This window comes from Diadema setosum, chromosome 2 (assembly GCF_964275005.1).
Source record: "Diadema setosum chromosome 2, eeDiaSeto1, whole genome shotgun sequence".
In the NCBI taxonomy this organism is placed as follows: Eukaryota; Metazoa; Echinodermata; class Echinoidea; order Diadematoida; family Diadematidae; genus Diadema; species Diadema setosum.
The window spans coordinates 18,638,769-18,660,227 of NC_092686.1; the positions used below are offsets into that span (position 1 = coordinate 18,638,769).

General features: G+C 36.8%; 1 protein-coding gene across 1 annotated transcript in view; it reads right to left on the minus strand.

Moving 5' to 3' along the window:
• Positions 1 to 21,459, minus strand: part of LOC140246213 (cytoplasmic FMR1-interacting protein 1-like) — a 71,178-nt gene that overhangs the window by 23,866 nt on the left and 25,853 nt on the right. Inside the window, exons 5-10 of the mRNA XM_072325663.1 lie at positions 15,388 to 15,569; positions 13,035 to 13,260; positions 10,839 to 10,943; positions 8,779 to 9,012; positions 5,848 to 5,961; positions 3,552 to 3,850 (exon numbers count right to left, since the gene is read on the minus strand). Of these exons, the coding sequence (XP_072181764.1) occupies positions 3,552 to 3,850; positions 5,848 to 5,961; positions 8,779 to 9,012; positions 10,839 to 10,943; positions 13,035 to 13,260; positions 15,388 to 15,569 (1,160 nt within the window). The remainder of the gene's footprint in view (positions 1 to 3,551; positions 3,851 to 5,847; positions 5,962 to 8,778; positions 9,013 to 10,838; positions 10,944 to 13,034; positions 13,261 to 15,387; positions 15,570 to 21,459) is intronic.

Genomic DNA, 21,459 nt, shown 5'->3' on the forward strand with positions numbered 1-21,459 from the left:
AGAAATTGCTCACAAACATGGCAATGATGATAAGATATGTGATAAAATACCATTTGTGTGCACATCAATTATCAGAAGTTGCAGAGAAGTACAGTTATCATGGCTTAATTGGAACTTGTATATATTAGGTAAACATTATTTCAGTGGGACAATGTGACAGTAACATTTCAGAGGCTTGTTCTCTTACTGATTTACTGGATGAGACCACAGCTATTGGGGACATATATTTCTTCAGATATCTATTCAGAATATTAACTTTGTTTCAAATCTATCTAACTACAAAAAGAAAATTCAATATTGGTAGATTTACAAAAAACTAGAAATGTCACTATAGCGACTGATATGCCTCCAACATATTGCATTGTTCACCCAATAGGTCTACAGACCATCTTGACAATGTGAGATGACAGTTTTACATAATTGCCCCCCTCCCCTCCCACCCCCCCCCCCAAAAAAAAAAATGACATGACATGTTTATCATAGATGTGTTTAGTGTTTACTTTCCTTGAACAAGGTTTCATTTGAAAGGATGGCTAAATTCTTTAAAGAGCAAGTATTTGGGAATCTGAGCATTTTCTCTTGACCTTTGATCCATTCCATTTGACTCAATGGCCTATAATTATTCAAATAATCACTAGCTGGTAGCATCCATTTTCATGACAAAACTTTGAGCTTTTTTTTTTTTCATTTCATTTATTTTCCACATCCTGATAAAAAAGCATTTACAAAGAATACAGGAACGATAAATACAGAGTAGAACATTGGGGCAATACAGGAAAAAAAAATGTCCAACTTACAAAAATTTCGACATAAAAGCAGTTATTTCAGTTTGTGGGGGGATCAACATAGACCGTTGGTCTTTCTATGGCTGATCCCAAATATAACAGCAAAGAATAGTTACATTGATGCAATACACACGAGAAAACTATACTACAGAAAGCACACAATACATATAAGGCGGCAAGAGTCATCAGAGTGTGGTACTTATACACTGAGTAAAACTTGAAATTTATAGTATATCTTTATGAACAAGAAAGAATTTGTAACTTCTTTTAAATATTGAAAGTCTATTAGACAACTTTATTACATTTGGCAAATCATTCCATAGAATAGGTCCCGTATATACACCAAGCTTTGAAGCTACTTTGAAATATGGGAAAATATTTGTCAGTAGTACCTTCAGTTAGGAATGTTATTCCTAGTGGTACTATTGACAAAAATATGACTACATGACAAATGAAAAGATGAACATTTCAAACCAAATGAGTGGTGTTTCACTCCTTTCACTGGTATTTCAGAGCTCTACATTTCATCCAACACCAGATCTGCACACATTTCATAACAAGAGTGAAGAGTGCTGTACATTTAGGAGCAGCCATAGAAAAGGGATATGACTGTATGCGACAATAGTACATTCATTTTAACTGATTTGAATTATTGTACTGTTATACTCAATGGTCTGAATGCAACCCACATCAAGAAATCAAAGCAAACTCAAAATACCATTGCCAGACTAGCCACAGATTCACCAACGTTCTGTCACATGAGATTCAATGTCTGTCAGTCTTTTCACTAAAAATACTACTCCTCACCTTCATATGCATCCACAGTCTTGCTCTTCCTTTATATATACAATTGTATCTGCACTAACAACCACCACACAAACATCTCAGTACACTCTTTTTCTTCTCAAGGTACTGCCCTGAACCATCCAACTCCCAGGATGATCTCCACATTTAGTGACAGAGAAATCATAACTGCTCCTTCAAAACTGTGAATTAGTAAGCAAAATTCCTTCTGACCAACAGTCCTTCAGTACCTTCAAAAATATCCAAAAACTTGCCCCTTCAAATCATTCATAATATGATTGTAAAATATTGAAAAATGTGTGTACGGAAAAAACACTAATGATAATTATGTGCATAATTATATCATATTGGATGGCTATGAATGGGATACCAGGGATTACTGCCCCTAGCGAGTGCAATATTCCCTGGTATTCCATGAATCAAACCCATCCAATGTCAACATTATCATCCATAATCAAGGCATGAACTGTAACAAGAGACCCGCAGGTCTAGCGCTCACCTGAGTATCGCAAGTTCACCTTTCACGCAGTCACTAATCTAAATTATTCACAGCTCTACTAAAATTTGACCAGGCATTCTCAAGTAGAAGATGAAAATGTAAAATAAGGGCCCAAATTTTTTAAGATTCCTTAATTTGGGGGGATTGGGGCCCCCTGGGGCCCTCTGGGTGGGGCATGGTGCCCATTTTGATAAATTGAGATCCTACCCCCCCAGGGATGCTACCTGCCAAGTTTGACGAAAATCCATCATGAGGTTTTCAGGAAGAAGATGAAAATGTACAATTCAGGCCCCCATTTGGACCTTCCCAACCCCCCCCCCCCACCCCCAAGAGGGGCACCCCTGGATTTGCTATGAACAAACTTGAAACTACAGTCATTAATGTACTCACTCATAGTATTATCTTAGCTCTATAACTTCTGATTCTAGAGAAGATTTTTAAAGATTCCTTCATTTTGGGGGGTTTGGGCCCCTTGGGGCCCCTGGGTGGGGCATGGTGCCCATTTTAACAAATTGAGATCCCCCTAGGGATGCTACCTGCCAAGTTTGGTGAAAATTGGTCATGGGGTTCTCAAGAAGAAGATGAAAATGTATAATTTAGGCCCCATTAGGACCCCTCCCCATCCCCCTCCCCTGGGTCCCAAGGGGGGCACCCCTGATTCTGCCATGAACAAACTTGAAACTACAGTCATCAATGTACTAACTCATAGTATTAACTTAGCTCTATCACTTCTGGTTCTAGAGAAGAAGATTTTTACAGATTCCTTAATTTTGGGGGGTTTGGGCCCCCCTGGGGGCCCCCTGGGTGGGGCATGGTGCCCATTTTAACAAATTGAGTTCCTAACCCCCTAGGGATGCTACCTGCCAAGTTTGATGAGAATCGGTCTTGGGGTTTTCAAGAAGAAGATGAAAATGTAAAAAGTTTACGCACGACGGACAACGGACAACGCACGACGCACGACGCACGACGGACGCCGGACGAAGGGCGATCGCAATAGCTCACTGGAGCCTTTGGCTCAGGTGAGCTAAAAAAGTCACACACGTCTCCTAGAACTTGAAGTCGACTGCACGGAGAAAGGAGCAACTTGCATTAATTTCTGCGTACACAGCAAGATGTTTGCGTGCTTGTAAATTGTAACAATTAAAATTCAAACTTAGTATAGTAGCAAGTGTTCATGCACTCAGCAAGCACTCGCGCAACAGACAAGACAAAATACAGTGTATTTTTTAACTGCCACTAACAACAGTAGCCTAAAATTGATAAATTGGCCTATTCATTTTGTTCAATACGCTCTCGTATTACACAGTGAAAATCAAGCGGCCACAAATATACATTTTGATGTGCTGCAAAAATGTTCAATATAGATGATAACTGCTAAAATCATTATTGTTGTCAGTTGCATTTATATGACAATGTTCTGCTTTGGTAAACCTTCCTTTCATTGCATATTACTATATACTCACGTGAGAATAAGGTGGCCCTTCTTCTTCTTAGTCCTTTTAACTGCTGCCCTCATTGGTTCACGTAGGGTGAGCTGGACAAAATCCTGTATCTCAGCATAGATCGTTCTGTGGATAGCATCTTTGAAGAAGGGTTCCAGTTTGCTCATGAGAGCTTGAAGGCTCTTTATCATTGCAATGATTTCAATGAGAGCAAACTTCTCCTGTTTGTTGTAGTTGAAGCGAGTGGCTTTCTCATACTCCTCTGCCTCCTCCACCTCCTTCTTGTGACTGGTGCTGGGATGGAGCAACTTCCAGGAGAACTTTACAAATGGAAAGATTGTGTATCAATACAAAATGTGCAACTGAAGTCCCATGTAATTGCATTAAGACTGTAACAAACACCTAAACTTTTATTAGTTTTGCATTTACCCCCCCCCCCAAAAAAAGTAAATTTGTATGAAAAACTACCTCAAATGTTGGACTGAGGTTTGCCCCTTGGATGACCCCTTGATATCCTAGGAATCCATTTGAAAAACATTTAACCTCTACTATTCTGTAAGACACCTCCTGAAAAGTAAGCTGATTATACTAGTACTAGGTTTTGCCAACCAAAGACAAAGAAAAACTGTAGTCTTATCCTCATGCCCTCTTGAGGAGCACTGTTTACATCTAAACAACTTGAGGTTCCCTTCCAAAAAGGATGACTCTTTTTGAAACTTTTACCTGCATCTTCAGAAAGTAGTTGTCTGAATAAAAAAGTTTGAATGAGAAAATACAGAATAGATGCCAACAAGAAACGTTGCTATGGTGACTGGTATGCCTCTGCCATAATGCATGGTTCTCTCAATACATCTACAGTACATCTTGACAATATGAGACAGAAGTTTCACATAATTGGCAAAAAAATTAAATGACATGCTTAGGAAATATCTTGAATGTTTATTTTCCTTATCTAGATTTCATTGGGATAGGTGGCTAAATTGTTTAAAAGAGCAGTTATTTGGGGATTTGAGCATTTTCATTTCACCTTTGATCCTTTCCCTTTGACCATATGACCCACAATTTTTCAAATACTTACCAACTGGTAACATCCATTTTCATAACACTACTTTGTCAATGAGCTATTTTCAAAATATGGGAAAATTGTGACATTTGAATATTTTCCCTTGACCTGTGACCCCATGGCCAAGAACTTTCCTTGCTGAATCATTGTTCAGTAATGTATGTACACATACATGCCTACTTTTATCAAGTTTGTATAGAGTAATCTCAAAGGTAACTATGGAGAAAAGGGTAATTTCAGCATTATAGTAGAATTGTAGCATTTTAACCTGATCTTTGACTCTAGACCTTTGAGCAATGACCTAAAATTCCCAAGACAGTCATTGCCAGGGAGCATATGCATATGTACTAATTTTATGACAATATCTTGAGCCATTTCTAAGATAGGGAGAAAATGTGAAATTTCATTATTTTTCCTTGACCTTTGACTTCATGGCCTAAAACTTTCCCAGAGAATCTTCATCTGTTATTAAACACATACAGTAGACGGAATCTTTATCTGTTAATACATATAGACGGTTAGTTTTAAGAAAATACCTTTGGGCAATGCATGGATGAAATTGTAAGAATGCATGAAATTGTAAGAATTTGACCTTGACCTTTGATCCCATGACCCCCAAAGTCTAGGGAGAATCACTGTCAGGCATAACTTGTGTATGTACAAAGTTCTATGAAGATACCTTGAGCAATTTCTGGGATACAGAGAAAAGAGTGAGATTTTAGCCTTTTCACTTGACCTTTGACCCTTTGACCCCATGACCCCAAAATTTCTCTTGAGAATATTTACTGAGTAATACATATTTACACTAAATTTCAAGAAAATATCTTCAGGCATTGCATAGATATGAGGGAAATAGTGAAATTTTGAAAATTTGATCTTGACCATGAGCATGTGCGTCCAAAGTTGAAAGGACCAAATTTGTCCACTAAACATTACATATGCCAAGATTTATTAGGATATCTTGAACAGTTTTAAGTTACACTAGTTAAATCAAATTAAACTGATTACACACAGATGAACAAATGGAAGAACAGAAGGACTAGTGGACAGACAACCCTGAAACATAATGCCTCCAGTGACACTTCATGGTGGAGGCATATAAAGCAATACATCACAATAATTCACTGCAGCATTATGTATGAATCAAAGGCTCAAGTTTACTACTGAAGTGGAAAATTGTTGAACCACAAGCACTATTAACACATGTGGCATAATACAGCCAAAATGAATGGATAAAAATCACAAGTGTCTTACCATCTCTGTTACAAGTGCTGTGAGATTTGAAAGGAGTTGCAGTCCCTCTCTTGCCAGGTCATAGATTGCTCTGCATTCCTCATCACTCTTTTCTTTCACTTTCTGATTCTGCTCCTTTTTGGACATACATAAACAAAACAAATACACTGGTAGTTCCTTTATACTTGATTTTGGAACATGAGTATTCAAACAGGAATATTGTAAGAAATAACATGTTCTGTGCGCTGTTCCATCTCATTCTACCTCTTGCACAATAATTACACAAATGGCAATACCTACATATCATTACGCAAACATACAGATGTAACCTTTGATACATCTGCATGTTGTGTTTCATGATCTTATTTTTTCAAGGTTTTCATGAAAAAAAAAAAAGATTTGATATGTGTTAAAAGATAAATTTGAGATCAGCATATCTCATCATATCATCATCAGTACCTCAAGTACACTCAGCAAAGAAAGAAAGTAAACATTTTTTCAAGTTCATATTTCTCATAGAAGGTTAAGATAAAAATCAGTGTATCATAAAGCACGGCTATCATCCAAGTAATTTTATACAAAGAGAAATTGTATGCACAAGTGAACACATGTTTTTGCCCTCCAAGGCAAAAAGGTAACAAGGAAAAGTAGAAATTACGCGGTGCGTAATATATGTCCCCGCCGGAAGTAGCATTTTGTAGCAAAATGTACAATATAGGTCAAAAATCAAGGTCAAAGGTCAAAGAAGTCAAAGGTCAAAATTCTGTGTAGAAGTTTTGAAGCGCTCACCTAGTGCCATCACATAAAGCAAACGGAATCGAAATCGGGTTAGAAATGGCGAAGGAGTAGCATTTTGTAGCAAAATGTACAACAAAATGTAGGTCAAAAATTAAGGTCAAAGGTCAAAGAAGTCAAAGGTCAAAATTCTGTGTAGAAGTTTTGAAGCCCTCACCAAGTGCCATTACATAAAGCAAACAGAATCGAAATCGGGTAAGAAATGGCGAAGGAGTAGCATTTTGTAGCAAAATGTACAATACGGGTCAAAAATCAAGGTCAAAGGTCAAAATTAGGTGTAGAAGTTTTGAAGCCCTCACCTAGTGCCATCACATGAAGCAAACGGAATCGAAATCGGGTTAGAAATGGCGAAGGAGTAGCATTTTGTAGCCAATGTACAATATGGGTCAAAAATCAAGGTCAAAGGTTAAAGAAGTCAAAAGGTCAAAATTCTGTGTAGAAGTTTTGAAGCGCTCATCTAGTGCCATCACATAAAGCAAATGGAATCGAAATCGGGTTAGAAATGGCGAAGGAGTAGCATTTTGTAGCAAAATGTACAACAAAATGTAGGTCAAAAATTAAGGTCAAAGGTCAAAGAAGTCAAAGGTCAAAATTCTGTGTAGAAGTTTTGAAGCCCTCACCTAGTGCCATCACATAAAAAAAAACGGAATCGAAATCGGGAAAGAAATGGCGAAGGAGTAGCATTTTGTAGCAAAATGTACAATACAGGTCAAAAATCAAGGTCAAAGGTCAAAGAAGTCAAAGGTCAAAATTCTGTGTAGATGTTTTGAAGCCCTCACTTAGTGCCATCACATAAAGCAAACGGAATCGAAATCGGGTCAGAAATGGCGAAGGAGTAGCATTTTGTAGCAAAATGTACAATATAGGTCAAAGGTCAAGGTCAAAGGTCATGACTGAAATTCTGTGAAGAAGTTTCAAAGCTCCCATGTAGTGCTATCATATAAAGCAAACAGAATCAAAATTGGCTCATAAATGACAGAGAAGTAGCAAATTGAAGATTTTGATGACACACGGACGGACACACGGACGGACACACGGAAACACACACGTACGGAGCCCGTTTCATAGTCCCCTGCTCGAACTCGTTCGGCGGGGACAAAAATCGCAGAAATTGACATTTTGTCATTCATTTGCAAATGCACTTCAAAATAGCAATGATTACCTAAGACCGATTTAACACAATGAGAAACAAGAATGAAACAGCAAAAGTAAGTTTTTGTTCCCTTAAATCTCTTTATATCCTCAAACAAATCCAAAGCGGGAAACTAAAGGGGGGAAATTAAAATTTTCTGTCAACTCAAACTCCAAATGACATAAGGAATAAGCCGCAAAGCTGATAAATTGGACATAATTTCTTTATTTCATGTTTTGATTAGGAATTTAAGAATTCATGAGAAAAATTCAAGAACAAAAAAACTATTTTCGCGTTTCTTAAATTGAAATAACATTTCAAATTTCTACAATTTTCGTTGATATTGCTTCTTCTCTAATGTCATTTGAATTCAGAGTTGACAGAAGATTCTTCATTTTCTTCTATTATCTTCAGCCTTTCTTCATCTTGGGGGGGGGGGGCTATAAAGACATTGTAGAGATCATAGATTTATTTTTGCAAATCAATTTGTTTAATTGTGCATTTTTTACTTTTGTGCCTTGGAAAAGAATGTGTTCACTCATGCATAACATTTCCCTTTTTATTCACCTACCAGGTATCAAATGGCTTAGATATCCAAAAAAGTGACAATAATAAAAGGTGACAGGCCATGTCTTTTATTGGGATCTCTTGTTTCACATTGTTTTTGGATAACTCAGCCATTTCAAAACCAATTTTCATCAAATAAAGTTTTGATACCCCTTAGAATTGCATGCTCTTTGACATCTCAAAGAGTGGTTTCTGAATATCTCGCGAAACGTTAAAAGTTAAATCGTCACCTCAACCAGTACTGTACAGTCCCTTTAACATGGTACATCAAACATTAATATTTAGCAAATATTTTATGAGAAATACAAACTTGAAAAGTGTCTACTTTTTTTGCTGTGTGTGTATGTATATATACAGATTTAGAAATCTTGCAAGCTGCTAAAGGCAAGGAAGCTGGGAAAAAATACATCAAAATGTAAGACAATGCCTTACAGCGTACAGCATCTCTGATGACCTACCTCAGTGACCTTCCCCTGGGGATGCATCTTACTGTACTTGACCAACTGTGCCACATATTTTGTGTGCTTGTCTCGCAAATCATCCTGTTGCTGCAGAAGATTGAACTGTGCACCCGAGGCTGAGATATTCTCACTTTTCCAGAATGACTGGTGTGTTTCATAGTTTGCACATCTCTTGACGAAAGACAGCACAGAGATCTGGAGGTCTCCATACAGAGGGACCACTTCCAGTTGCTATGGGTGAGAACATTGACAGTAAAGGACACCGAGATGTAATCAAATTATACAGGGTATAAAGCACAGTGGGGTGACATACGGTTATTTCACTACTAATATCTAGTATTTAATGTCTCTGTTTGGATTCATGGCTCAATTCTTTCTTGTCATGCCATATGTTTACATACCATGTTTGAGAAGTGAAGATTTTCCCTAGACAGTAGCAACATTGGCTCAAAATTCACTATGCATATCCTGCCTACCTATTTTCACTTTGAATGTACCTGGTAATGGTCACTATCACTATACATGTATTATAGTATACCAGTCTGTGCTATTACCATGAATTAGATATTTGCAAAGCACATTTGAACCCCCAAAATAGAAACAAATCTGTACTTTTCAACCAATGCTACAATGAAGATTAATGAAATTCTTGCATCAAGATTTTTCTATTGCAACTGATCAATAAATTGCCCTACATTGACATAAATAAGTGCAATAAGGCAATTTGTATATCAGTTGCAATAGAAACATCTTGAATACAAGAATTTCATAATATAATTAAACATGCAGTGCCCACTGCATGCTATAAGGATCAGAACCAGCATTGGCTGTTGGGTGGAAGCTCGGTGGTCTAGTGAGTAAGATGCCTGTCTGGTGATCAGAAGATCATAGGTTCAAATCCTGCGCAAGATAGGATTTTTTATCATGGCTATTACTAAACTGATTAATTTGGGGCTTTTTATGTCGATGTAGGTCAATTGGTCAATTAGTTGCAATGCTACAATGTATATGTGCTCTGGTTTCAGCACAGGAGAGTGCAATAATTATTCTTTGCGTGTGTGTGTGGGGGTGGGGGCAATGTATAAATGGAACAGTTTGACTGCAATACACAATCCACAATTAAGTGCTATAAAAAAATAAAAATATGACTAATCTAAATACCAGCTGTGTATTAAGGTCAAACTCTAGTGAAACAATAGTGAAACAAAGAAAAACACTTTCAGCATAATTTTCACTCTAGCAGACAATCATTGACACAGATGCATACGCAAATACACTTTGTATACTAATTTCATACGATGAAGTACCTTATGCACTTCTTCTGATTATTAAATAATAATCACTTTCAGAGATCTTAGTCTGGGCAATTTTAATAATTTCACATCATGTCGTACATAAATCAATGGCTCCATGTTTAGATTTGTGGAATTAATTGTAGTCCTTGAGCAGAGAAACCAATACTCCGGAAACCCAAAACAAATTACACTGAACAAGGAAGCAGCCTCACTATATGAATGCAAGAATGGGGCCTAACCATAAGAATGTGTTAGGAGGCTCAAATATTTCAGAAATGTAGCAATGCAATTCCATTACAATACCCCTCGTTTAACAAGGTCACCTGTGTAGAATTAATGCATGCTTTCTTCTTTTGCTCTGTTTTTTTTTTGAGCCCCCACTCATGCATTCTTATGGTGAAGCTGCTATGTCATCATCCTTGTTCATTGTGATTTGTTATAAATTTTGAAAACATTCTTATTCCTTATCCCAATCACAATAAATTCTGAAACTCTGTACCCAGTATAACCAATATGCAGTTGTTCCTAAGTAAAAGTCTGAAAATCAGCCAGAGTTCCCTTTTAAGGGCCCTGGCACTGACCTTCTCTGCTTCAGTTTGCTTTGATTGTGATTGTCAGAAACAATAAAGGCACTAATGAAAAATGCTATGAATGCTTGAAGCCGATTACCATATAATCATCTACAAAATACAGAGCTTTTGCTTGCAGTCACACAGGACCTCGCTTCTATATTCTTTGGAGGTGTAATTCTGTATTCCCTACCTTGAATATCTTGTCTATCTTTGACAGACTGATCCTGTTTTTCTGGTCCATCTTGTAAATGCTGTTGTTCTCATTGTCCATCAAGAAGAGTCCGATTGCCATCACCTGTAAAAGCACACATATCACATTATGGAATCAATAATAGTTCATTTTAAATATGGCAAGCTGCACTTTTCATTTGACAAAGTGAACATTTATGAGCCAATGAGTTGACAATGAGAGTGAAAGTTGGACCCAATGTCTTGAAAACAAGGAAAAGTAGAAATTACGCGGTGCGTAATATATGTCCCCGCCGGAAGTAGCATTTAGTAGCAAAATGTACAATATAGGTAAAAAGATGAAGGTCAAAGGTCAAAGAAGTCAAAGGTCAAAATTCTATGTAGAAGTTTTGAAGCCCTCACCTAGTGCCATCACATAAAGCAAACGGAATCAAAATCGGGTTAGAAATGGCGAAGGAGTAGCATTTTGTAGCCAATGTACAATATAGGTAAAAAAATCAAGGTCAAAGGTCAAAGAAGTCAAAGGTCAAAATTCTGTGTAGAAGTTTTGAAGCCCTCACCTAGTGCCATCACATAAAGCAAACGGAATCAAAATCGGGTTAGAAATGGCGAAGGAGTAGCATTTTGTAGCCAATGTACAATATAGGTAAAAAAATCAAGGTCAAAGGTCAAAGAAGTCAAAGGTCAAAATTCTGTGTAGAAGTTTTGAAGCCCTCACCTAGTGCCATCACTTAAAGCAAACGGAATTGAAATCGGGTTACAAATGGCAAAGGAGTAGCATTTTGTAGCAAAATGTACAATATAGGTCAAAAATCAAGGTCAAAGGTCAAAGAAGTCAAAGGTCAAAATTCTGTGTGGAAGTTTTGAAGCCCTCACCTAGTGCCATCACATAAAGCAAACGGAATCAAAATCGGGTTAGAAATGGCGAAGGAGTAGCATTTTGTAGGCAATGTACAATATAGGTCAAAAATCAAGGTCAAAGGTCAAAGAAGTCAAAGGTCAAAATTCTGTGTAGAAGTTTTGAAGCCCTCACCTAGTGCCATCACTTAAAGCAAATGGAATTGAAATCGGGTTACAAATGGCGAAGGAGTAGCATTTTGTAGCAAAATGTACAATATAGGTCAAAAATCAAGGTCAAAGGTCAAAGAAGTCAAAGGTCAAAATTCTGTGTAGAAGTTTTGAAGCCCTCACCTAGTGCCATCATATAAAGCAAACGGAATCAAAATCGGGTTAGAAATGGCGAAGGAGTAGCATTTTGAAGCAAAATGTACAATATAAGTCAAAGGTCAAGGTCAAAGGTCACAATTGAAATTCTGTATAGAAGTTTCAAAGCTCCCATGTAGTGCTATCATATAAAGCAAACAGAATCAAAATCGGGTTAGAAATGGCGAAGGAGTAGCATTTTGAACATTTTGATCACACACGGACGCACACACGGACGGACACACGGACGGACACACGGACGGACACACGGACGGACACACACACGTACGGAGCCCGTTTCATAGTCCCCTGCTCGAACTCGTTCGGCGGGGACAATTACAACTTTATAGCATGAAATAAGCTATATCCTGTGAAATCAACTGTTCACCATTTATACTGAAGAACAAAACAAAGAAAGAGAGCAACAGCATACTAAATTTCAAGACAAAAACTTTTGAGATAAAACATGTAGTAGACCTCCAGGCCCAAATTCACAAAAATAGTGTAATTCAAAATTTATAGTTAACTTGTAGTCCATGGACGAAAGCATTCATTAAATGGGCATACATTGCCTTCACAACTGAATTTACACTCACTGTGGTATGGACATGCATCCAAGAATCTTATATTTCTCATTTATATAGAATACATGAAAAAACAAACAATGTACACATTTTAGTTACAACATGCTAAAGGAATACCAGTAGTGAAAATTATATAAATTGCTTGTGACCATGATATTGTCTTACTATTTGTATTTCTGACAAATTACTCAAAGTTCATGGAATATCTTTGATTTGAATAGACATTAAATGACTGGGATCTGAAAGGGGATATAAGACCAGCCAATAGCTGATTTAGAAAAGACAGAAAATGACATTAAACACTCCCAAGAATCAGTCATATCTTGAAATAACTTTATTTCTTCAAACATATAGTTAGAGCATATATACACTTGTATGTTTCTTTAAAAGATCACAAGTGCACAACTCACCTTAACTAGAAGATGTTTCTCAGTGGGCAAGACATACTGCCCCTTGTTAAAGAGTCTTACACAGAGGTTGACCACATCAGCAATCATCTCTTCATAACCCTCAATTTTAAGCAAGGTGGTCTTGAGATTCAAGGTTATGGCCTGGTTGGTAGCCAAGAATAGAGTCATCTTCCCAGACTCTTGCACAGCATTTACATCTATGTTTGATCGCAGGAAGTTGGCATCTCTGAAAAGGATCAAAGGCATTATGGGTAAGCTACACAGCTGCTGTGCTCTTTATGAACACATTGTACATTTCTATCTAATACCACATAACTCATAAGAAATAATGTGGCAAATGAAATTTCCACAATGATTTGGACACATGTTTATACTGCCCATTTAATAGCAAAAGGATGAGAGGCCTCATTGCCTGAAATTAACTAGTGCAATATCATATGAATAGTACATGATCTTGAACAGACTACACTAAATGAAATGCACAACACAGGCATTAGCCCAAGCGAAGTCTATTTCATCACGACATCTGTTTTATTGTTCTGTAATCAACTATTACGTCTGCAAAAAGGGCTCACCTGTCTTCAATATTTTCACATAACACAATGTATGCTCAAATAAAAGTCTGAGCAGGACACAACAAGGGCAATCAGACTCATTCAATTAATCTTTTTCTGCTCAGTATGTTCACCTCCATCATCCATGTAAAAGTACTGAGAGATGAAACAGTACATTTTACCAGCACAGCCACAAAACTCCCCATCCCGCAGCACTTCAATCCTGAAGTGTAAACTCGCTCTAAAGTCTCAAAGAGGATTTATATACACAATAAAATATGTTAATGCAATGAATCATTTCTTGTTTTTCTCTTCACAGAAATCAGTCAAGTTACAAAGTATAGTTTATTGGCATGTGTTTTAAAGCAAAAATAGGTATGCCAAAGTCTCCCTAAGCTTGGCAGTACCCTTTTAGTGGCAAAACAAGATTGTCACATTCACTACAGAACTTCAGAGGTCATTAATTGTCGTGCCCTACTTGTCATGCCTGGTGAGAAGATACTGATGAGACATTTAGTAGGTCATATGTTGCAAATGATGTCCTTGTTTGATGGGATCCCATCACAACCATTGTGCTGTTGAGCAGTGACTGCATTTTGGAGGGCCTCTCCTCTTGTCATAGATGCACAGATGAAACAGACTGTGTCTGAGCATGGGGGTATGGTGCCTATCTGAACAAATCAAGATCCGATCACCCACCCAATGATACATGCCAAGTTTGGTAAAAATCTGTCATGGGGTTTTGCAAGATGAAGCTGAAAATGTGAAAATTGGGCCCCAAATTGGTCCCCTTCCCCTCCCTGGCACGGGGGTGTCACCCCAATATTCGCCATGAACAAATTTAAATCACTTCTAGTTCTGGAGTACAGTGCATTAAGGAATTGTGGTGTAACAGAATGTCATGAGGTTTTTATTTTCCCGAATTTCACAAGTCAGGTGGTATTCGTGAAATTAAAGACATGCGAAAATAATGACTCCGATCCCGATATGAATGTGACGTACACATACATTTCTCCATTCAGTACATTACTCCACGACTGCAAATTTAACCACTCGCAAAATTGTCGGCAAGTCCAGATTCGCCAAAATTTAAAATTGCTAAATATATGGCACTAACCAACCTTTACCTATTCAAAATTTCATCTTTATTTTATGCACAAGGCGAACGGGAGAGACGACAAATTACTGTATATGAGAATATATGAGATCCCGCCAGCATGCATGAGTTAAATCTTTCAAGTGACTAAGTGTTTACAAGATTCTGACACGAGATAAAGCTGAGAACTTACCACAATGAAGATATGAGTAAGGTACAGTGCATTGGGTGGGAGAGGAGGGCAAATAGTCTCTCCTCTTCGCCTTACTCATAAAATGAAATAAAGACCAAAAGAATGAATTGAACATGTGCGCACCGGCGGGATCTCACATATTCTCATATGCATGTAATGCGTAGTCTTGACATTTAGACTTACAAAATGAAATATGACATTTTATGTACTTTTGCATGCACCTCCAATTCCTCTTTTATTGATACATTAGTTTTGTTTTTATAATAAAAAAAATGCTGAATAAATGATGTCCACATTTGACAACAACCAAAAAAATACCCATTGTATGTTCTACATATTTGATGATGATCACAGATTGCCTGAAAAGAAGGGCATATCTTTTATTTGTAGGACTATGGATGACCTCCTTTTCTCTTTAAACAAACTAACCAACTAATATTCTGAAAAATAATATACAAAATACAAAATACAATTTCTATTTCTTTTTTTAAAATACTTCTTTGCTCTTACCTGTTGTAGGCTGAGTTGTCATTCCTGACACTGGCTTTGCTGTCTTTCAAGGCATCAAGGACAGCAAACATGTTCATAAGACGGCCAAGCGTCAGGAGGTAGCTCTCAGAGACAAAGTCATTTCTCTTTTCAATATGGCACAGACGACGAAAGTCCTCACAGAACTCACTGATTGCTCTTTCCTATCAATATCAGAAAGAAAGCACTATTGAATCATTTACCTACAACTCTATCAGCTTCAAAGAATATTTTATTTGTTTGAACTATGCTACCACTGTTTCCTTGCCTACAAAGAACAAATGTGCATGGGTGTGAAAATTCACGTGGGAAACAATTGTGACACTTGTTACCAGTACTACCAAATTTAGAATGCTTGTCAGATTATAAGCCATACTTGTGTCAAAAATATTTCAGAAGAAATCTTTGTACACATGCTATTTAACTGATATTAATTGATTAATAGAATTGCATTATGTTAGTTGTTAAAAAAAATTGTCATGTTTTAATTACAATGTGAGTATCAAGACAATATATTGCTATTTACTTCAGGAGAGGGTGAGACAGGTTTTGTACACAGCATTTCAAAGCTCTGTGGGTACTGTAGTATGTTACAATTGCAGTAGGTCTTGTATAAAGAGCCTAATGCTGTACAGACACATTTTATTAAGACTGGTAGCCATTATTTTTCACCTAATGGTCTTGAGCAGTGATCAGTTCATTGTTGCCAATAGGTGTACTGTAATTATGATGTGAATAAACAATCATGCAACTCTGAGCAGTCAGTATTTACAAGGAGGATGAATTCTTAGCAACCCTCATCAAGCCTTAATCACAACTAACATAATCACAATGCACACCTTTGATACATTGGACTTTCACTTTTCTGTCTTTAAGGCCTGCAACTTCTCATTATTTTGTCTTGGCAGCTTGTAGCCTGAAAGTACTGGTCAACGATGTGATATTCTCTGCCTTGTGACATGGCCAAATTTCTATCATCACAAAGGCATAAATAGCAAAAGTGCTTGGCATAAAATGGTAATTCCTTGTCAATGTTTGGAAAAGAAAAACTAATGTGCATATCCTGCTTTCTGTGACACAATGGGTAGTGAGCATGAGTGTGACAGTGAATAGATAGCACATGTCCCTTTTTTCTTTTTCACTTCCTGAATAAGGTTGGATTTTAGCGTTCTCTTGAAGCTCACGCATATGCTACACTGCACAATATTTCAAAATGTACATGATATTGACTTTGAGAACTGATTTGAGGAAGTTTGGCATGAGAAATGGGAATAAGGAAGCTGATAAAGTATGTCATACCAGACACTTAGTGTAGGAGGAGGAAAGCACACAAGAAATCTTGGACAGGAGCCATGTAGTAAAAAAAGAAACTGTCCAAACCTTTAATCTCACTGTCAGTACAAACACAGGGTACAAGCTAATAGGTAAATCTATCTTTATAATCTGTCTCTGTGCATAATCAATTCTGGATTTTACTGAAGAGTTGAATTGAATACCCATCTGGAAGTTGCATGTTGTTTGGTGTTTTTGTCATGAAAATTTGAAATTTGCCTGATCTGCCACCGGTCTTGTTCATCTTTTTTTATTCCATCGATGTAATTGCAATAAGTAATAAAAATTACAGAATCTGTAACTGAAAGACAGCAAAGTTACTATCAAAACATGACCCCCCCCCAAAAAAAAAAAAAAAAAAAAAGAAAAAAAAAGAAGAAAAAGTGTCGGATTCCTATTACATCTCATTAGGGACTCAATCACACAAACTTAGAGGACAAAATGGCCTCCAGTGAAGCTTGAGATATATTTTGAGATGATTACAATAAAATTGAAGTGGGCATTTTTTTTTTCAGTTTATGTTTACCATTCTCATAAATTGATTTTCTGTATGAACTGTCATCACTCAGCATGCCACTTCATGCAATGATTTAGATCTAAGATAAGTGAAAGTGAAATAAAACTTGCTACATTTTCTGTGTGATAATCAGTCAAGGAACACTACTTTGGTTCCACAATGCATTGTTTGCAACATTGTTGAACATATTTTGTTGCAACATTACATAACCAAGTCAGTTTTTGTGTAGTAATCTTCATTTCTGATTCATGCAGTACAAATGAAATGTACACAGTCACTTTGATAATGTTAACAAAATAGAATACAGCATTTATAATTTCTAAATGTACTTTTCAACTAGTTATGACAGAAAGTGCCAAAAATATTTGCAATATTTCAATGATAAATTACTGTGATTAAGTGATGACAATAAGTACTTCTCAATAAATAAAAATAAAAACCTCCTTTTTCATTAGATAGTTGCTTCCACTATCAGTCAATCACAAAGTAATTTATATAGAGGTAACTCCCCAGTCTTTGGAGTCTGTCATTCTGATCTGCCTATCAAAAAGGGCTGATGACATTGGCCTGAATATTCTGGGGGCAGACTCTCGGCCCTAGACACAGATGGAGTGACTTGATTGGTCCAACTGATTATACTGGACTAAGTCAATGAGGGTGGCATCATGTAAAATGGACTGTGTTGGAAGTGTTTCCTTTGGAAACAAATAATATAACATAAATATCAGACAGCAGCAACAGAAGAGAAATTGATTCTATCACACAGAATTACCAAAAGCATTAAAAAAATTGGGGATGTTCCCACTGCCCTACATGATGCCAAAATTCCTTTTCTTTCTCATTAAGTGCCCTATGGGTGGAGGGGATTTAAGTAAAACTACACTTCCTCAATTCTGACTTTTTTTTTCTTATGCTTGCAACTTTTTTCCTGTGCAAATTTTGATTTTATTATTTTTTTTTCTTGCCTTCCAGGTTTGTCAAATTGGGAAGATAGTACTGGACAAACACATGTGTTATAATGGGGCACATTTCATGCCAAAGGGCACATTCTTGCCTCCTCACTAGAATGCCCACTAGAAAACAGGGCCTTTCAAATGGCTCTTTTTGTTTCTTTTTATGTGTCAATTATGCGACAAAGTGCCTTTCATGAAAAAGCTGTGTGACACCTTTTCTAATTTTCTTTAATCAAGATATCTTATGAGAAAATAACTCTGAATGTAATCCTGCCAACATCAAACTTCTTTGAGCTTGCTTGCAGTATTCACCTGCACAAAGTTTTCCCATTTTGTCGTGGCACATTCATACACAAGAGATACTTTATCCCTTCAATACTTTTTAAAATACATCACAAAGTTATTTTTGTAATGCAAATTACACATTTTCTTGTCATGCCACTTTCCAATACATATTCATGCCTTTAAGGCAGCGTGGTAAAAAGCTGCCAAAGCATCACTTTTCCCACTACCCTCCATTCCTGCCATAAGCTTAATCATACCCTCTCATCACAAAGAAAAAAAATCCTTAAAAAATAAAGTTTCATACCAGCTCTGAAACACCCACATTTGTTCAAACAGATAGTACCAGTAGGTATAAGACTGTCAGGTCAATAGCAACATAGTCCCAATTGTGTACACACTGAAGGACAGGACAATTCCTGATGTACACAATTGTGTTTCAAACAACTTTCCAATAAACACTTCATAATCAAAAGACTGCTGACTAACTGCTGATAAGAAGTGATGTCTTGCTTGCAAATAATGTCAGCAACTTAATGCAAGATTACCAGGTAAACTGCAACAGCCGTACATTATCATGTGCCTTCTCAATCGCATTTTCCCCTGATGTGTAATAACCTCTGTGATCCTTGGAAGTCTATCACCAAATAATGCTACTGAAAAATGATGTTTCACAATTTAACAAAGGCAACTCAGTGTTTAGATACTTAATTTAAAGGTAGGGGATACCTTTTACAGACCTCCCAAAATGCAGCAAAACATTAAATATGAACCTCAGGGGACTTGTTTAGGCCACTGCTGAGAAATTTGGAAGTCAACAGTTATCTACAATTTGAATAATGCACAGAACTCAACTACTCAGTAGTTCTGTGTGTCAGCCACACTTAAGCCTTTTTGTTGCAGTCTTCTGTATTTTTTTTATCTATAAACACAAATCTAAAAGTATAAGAGCTGATGTAATAGCATATAGAGTGTGTGGCAAGAATGTATATAGAAATGTTTGTAAGTTTTGATGAACTTTATTCACAAAATATACATGATGGACACACATGCAGTGCATGGGTCTGCAAAGGTAGCCTAGCGATGTACTGGAATTTACGGTGAGCCCCGAAAAAAATTCAATTCAAAATCTAACAGTCAATAAAAATGTACTAAATGTTACCTTCCACTTTCAGTACTTTATGGGAGTTTCTAAAATGATACTCTCTTCAACATACCACTGTATTTATACAGCTTTTCATTTAAGGCATGCAAATGGGATTCCCTACCTTTAAAGGGCAAGTCCACCTTCATATACATAAGGATTGAGAGAATGCAGCAACATTAGTAGAACCCATCAGTGAAAATTTGGGAAAATTGGACAATCCGTTTAAAAGTTATGAATTTTTAAAGTATCTGCGCAGCCACTGCCGGATGAGAAGACTGCTACAGTGTATGATGTCACATGCGTACAACGATATAAGGAAAATAAAAAGAAAATTTCACAAAACTTTACTTTTTGAATAAAGTGCATAATTTCTTCGACTTGTTACTGATGTATGTTGAGGGTAATATTACTCCCCCTGCCGTCTGAAAGAGAAAAGTTGAGTGTTCTTTTGTTATGCGAGAAAAATGGAAATATGTTGAATTTTCTTTATTCTTTCTTTATATCGTTGTACACATACATGACATCACAAGCTAAATAGCCTTTTCATCCAGCCGTGACTGAGCAGAAACTTCAAAAATTCAGAACTTTTGAACGGATTGTCCGATTTTCCTCAAACTCTCACTGATGTGTTCTGCTAATATTGCTGCATTAACTCAACCCACATGTCTATGAAGGTGAACTTGTCCTTTAAGTACTGCATTCAAAACTACTGATCGTACTGTACATCACCTTAAATGACATTTTAGGTACTGTTCTTCAGTAGTTTGCATCCTATTTAGTAAGGAGTGGTCATCACATGACCAAGAAGGGAACATTAAGGATGGCTATTAAACATCCCTCTAAATTTTATTGACTCGCTCTCTTGGCTTTCTCAAATTAAATTCTGCCTCTTTGTGAATGTGGTAGTTCAGCTTCCAGCATCTTGGTATGTTCAGAACATGTTAGGGTATATACATCCCTTGTGGATTATTTAGATCTTTGTCAAAAACAAGAAAAAAAAAAGGAGTCAGCAGCATGTTGGTAGCAAGTACTAAAGTACTACTATGTTTCCACTACAGAGATTTAAAATGGAATAGCATACCATGTCACATTAGACTGAGCATGTCCTTCCCTTGATAGCTTTAGAAAATCTGAAGACATACTTATTTGTATTGAAAAAAAAGTGAAGAATTGTATAAGAATTATGGTACTATGTGTACAGCACATAAAAATTGCAAATTTTTTATACTTGATATTAATACCATTGTTATTACTTACAGACCAGAGATGGAATTGTATTGCTTTAGGGTAATGGATATGGCAGAAAATTATTTCAAAGAGACAGAGGCAGACACACTGGGCTAAGGCTTAAAGAAGACAAAGAAACACGCACATATACAAACACATACCCACATGCACACAAACAGGCACAAACATACTGCACCTGTATACTCACATACCCAGTGCAGACGAACACTTAAAACCAGAAATTTTTGCAAACGTGAAACTTTAACGAGGAGCCAAGATTCGCAAAGCAAAATACACACCAAAGTTTTTGTCTACACAATGCACTGAATGCAAGTACAATGCTGTAAACTGTACTACATATGTAAGTTGATTTGCACCACTTCTAAAATAGTTGGACCTAGTGCATAATCAACTGTGATTGCAACTGCTCTTCCAAATTTAACCCAACTGTGTTTGACAGGCATATTTGCACTTTCTGATGCAGACATGATATTTCATTTAATAAAAGCCCCATAATACTGAGTCAGGTAAAAATTTCATTTAGTTTCAAGTTTCTTTATTTCACCAAGGCAAGGAACATACATAAAAAAACAAAC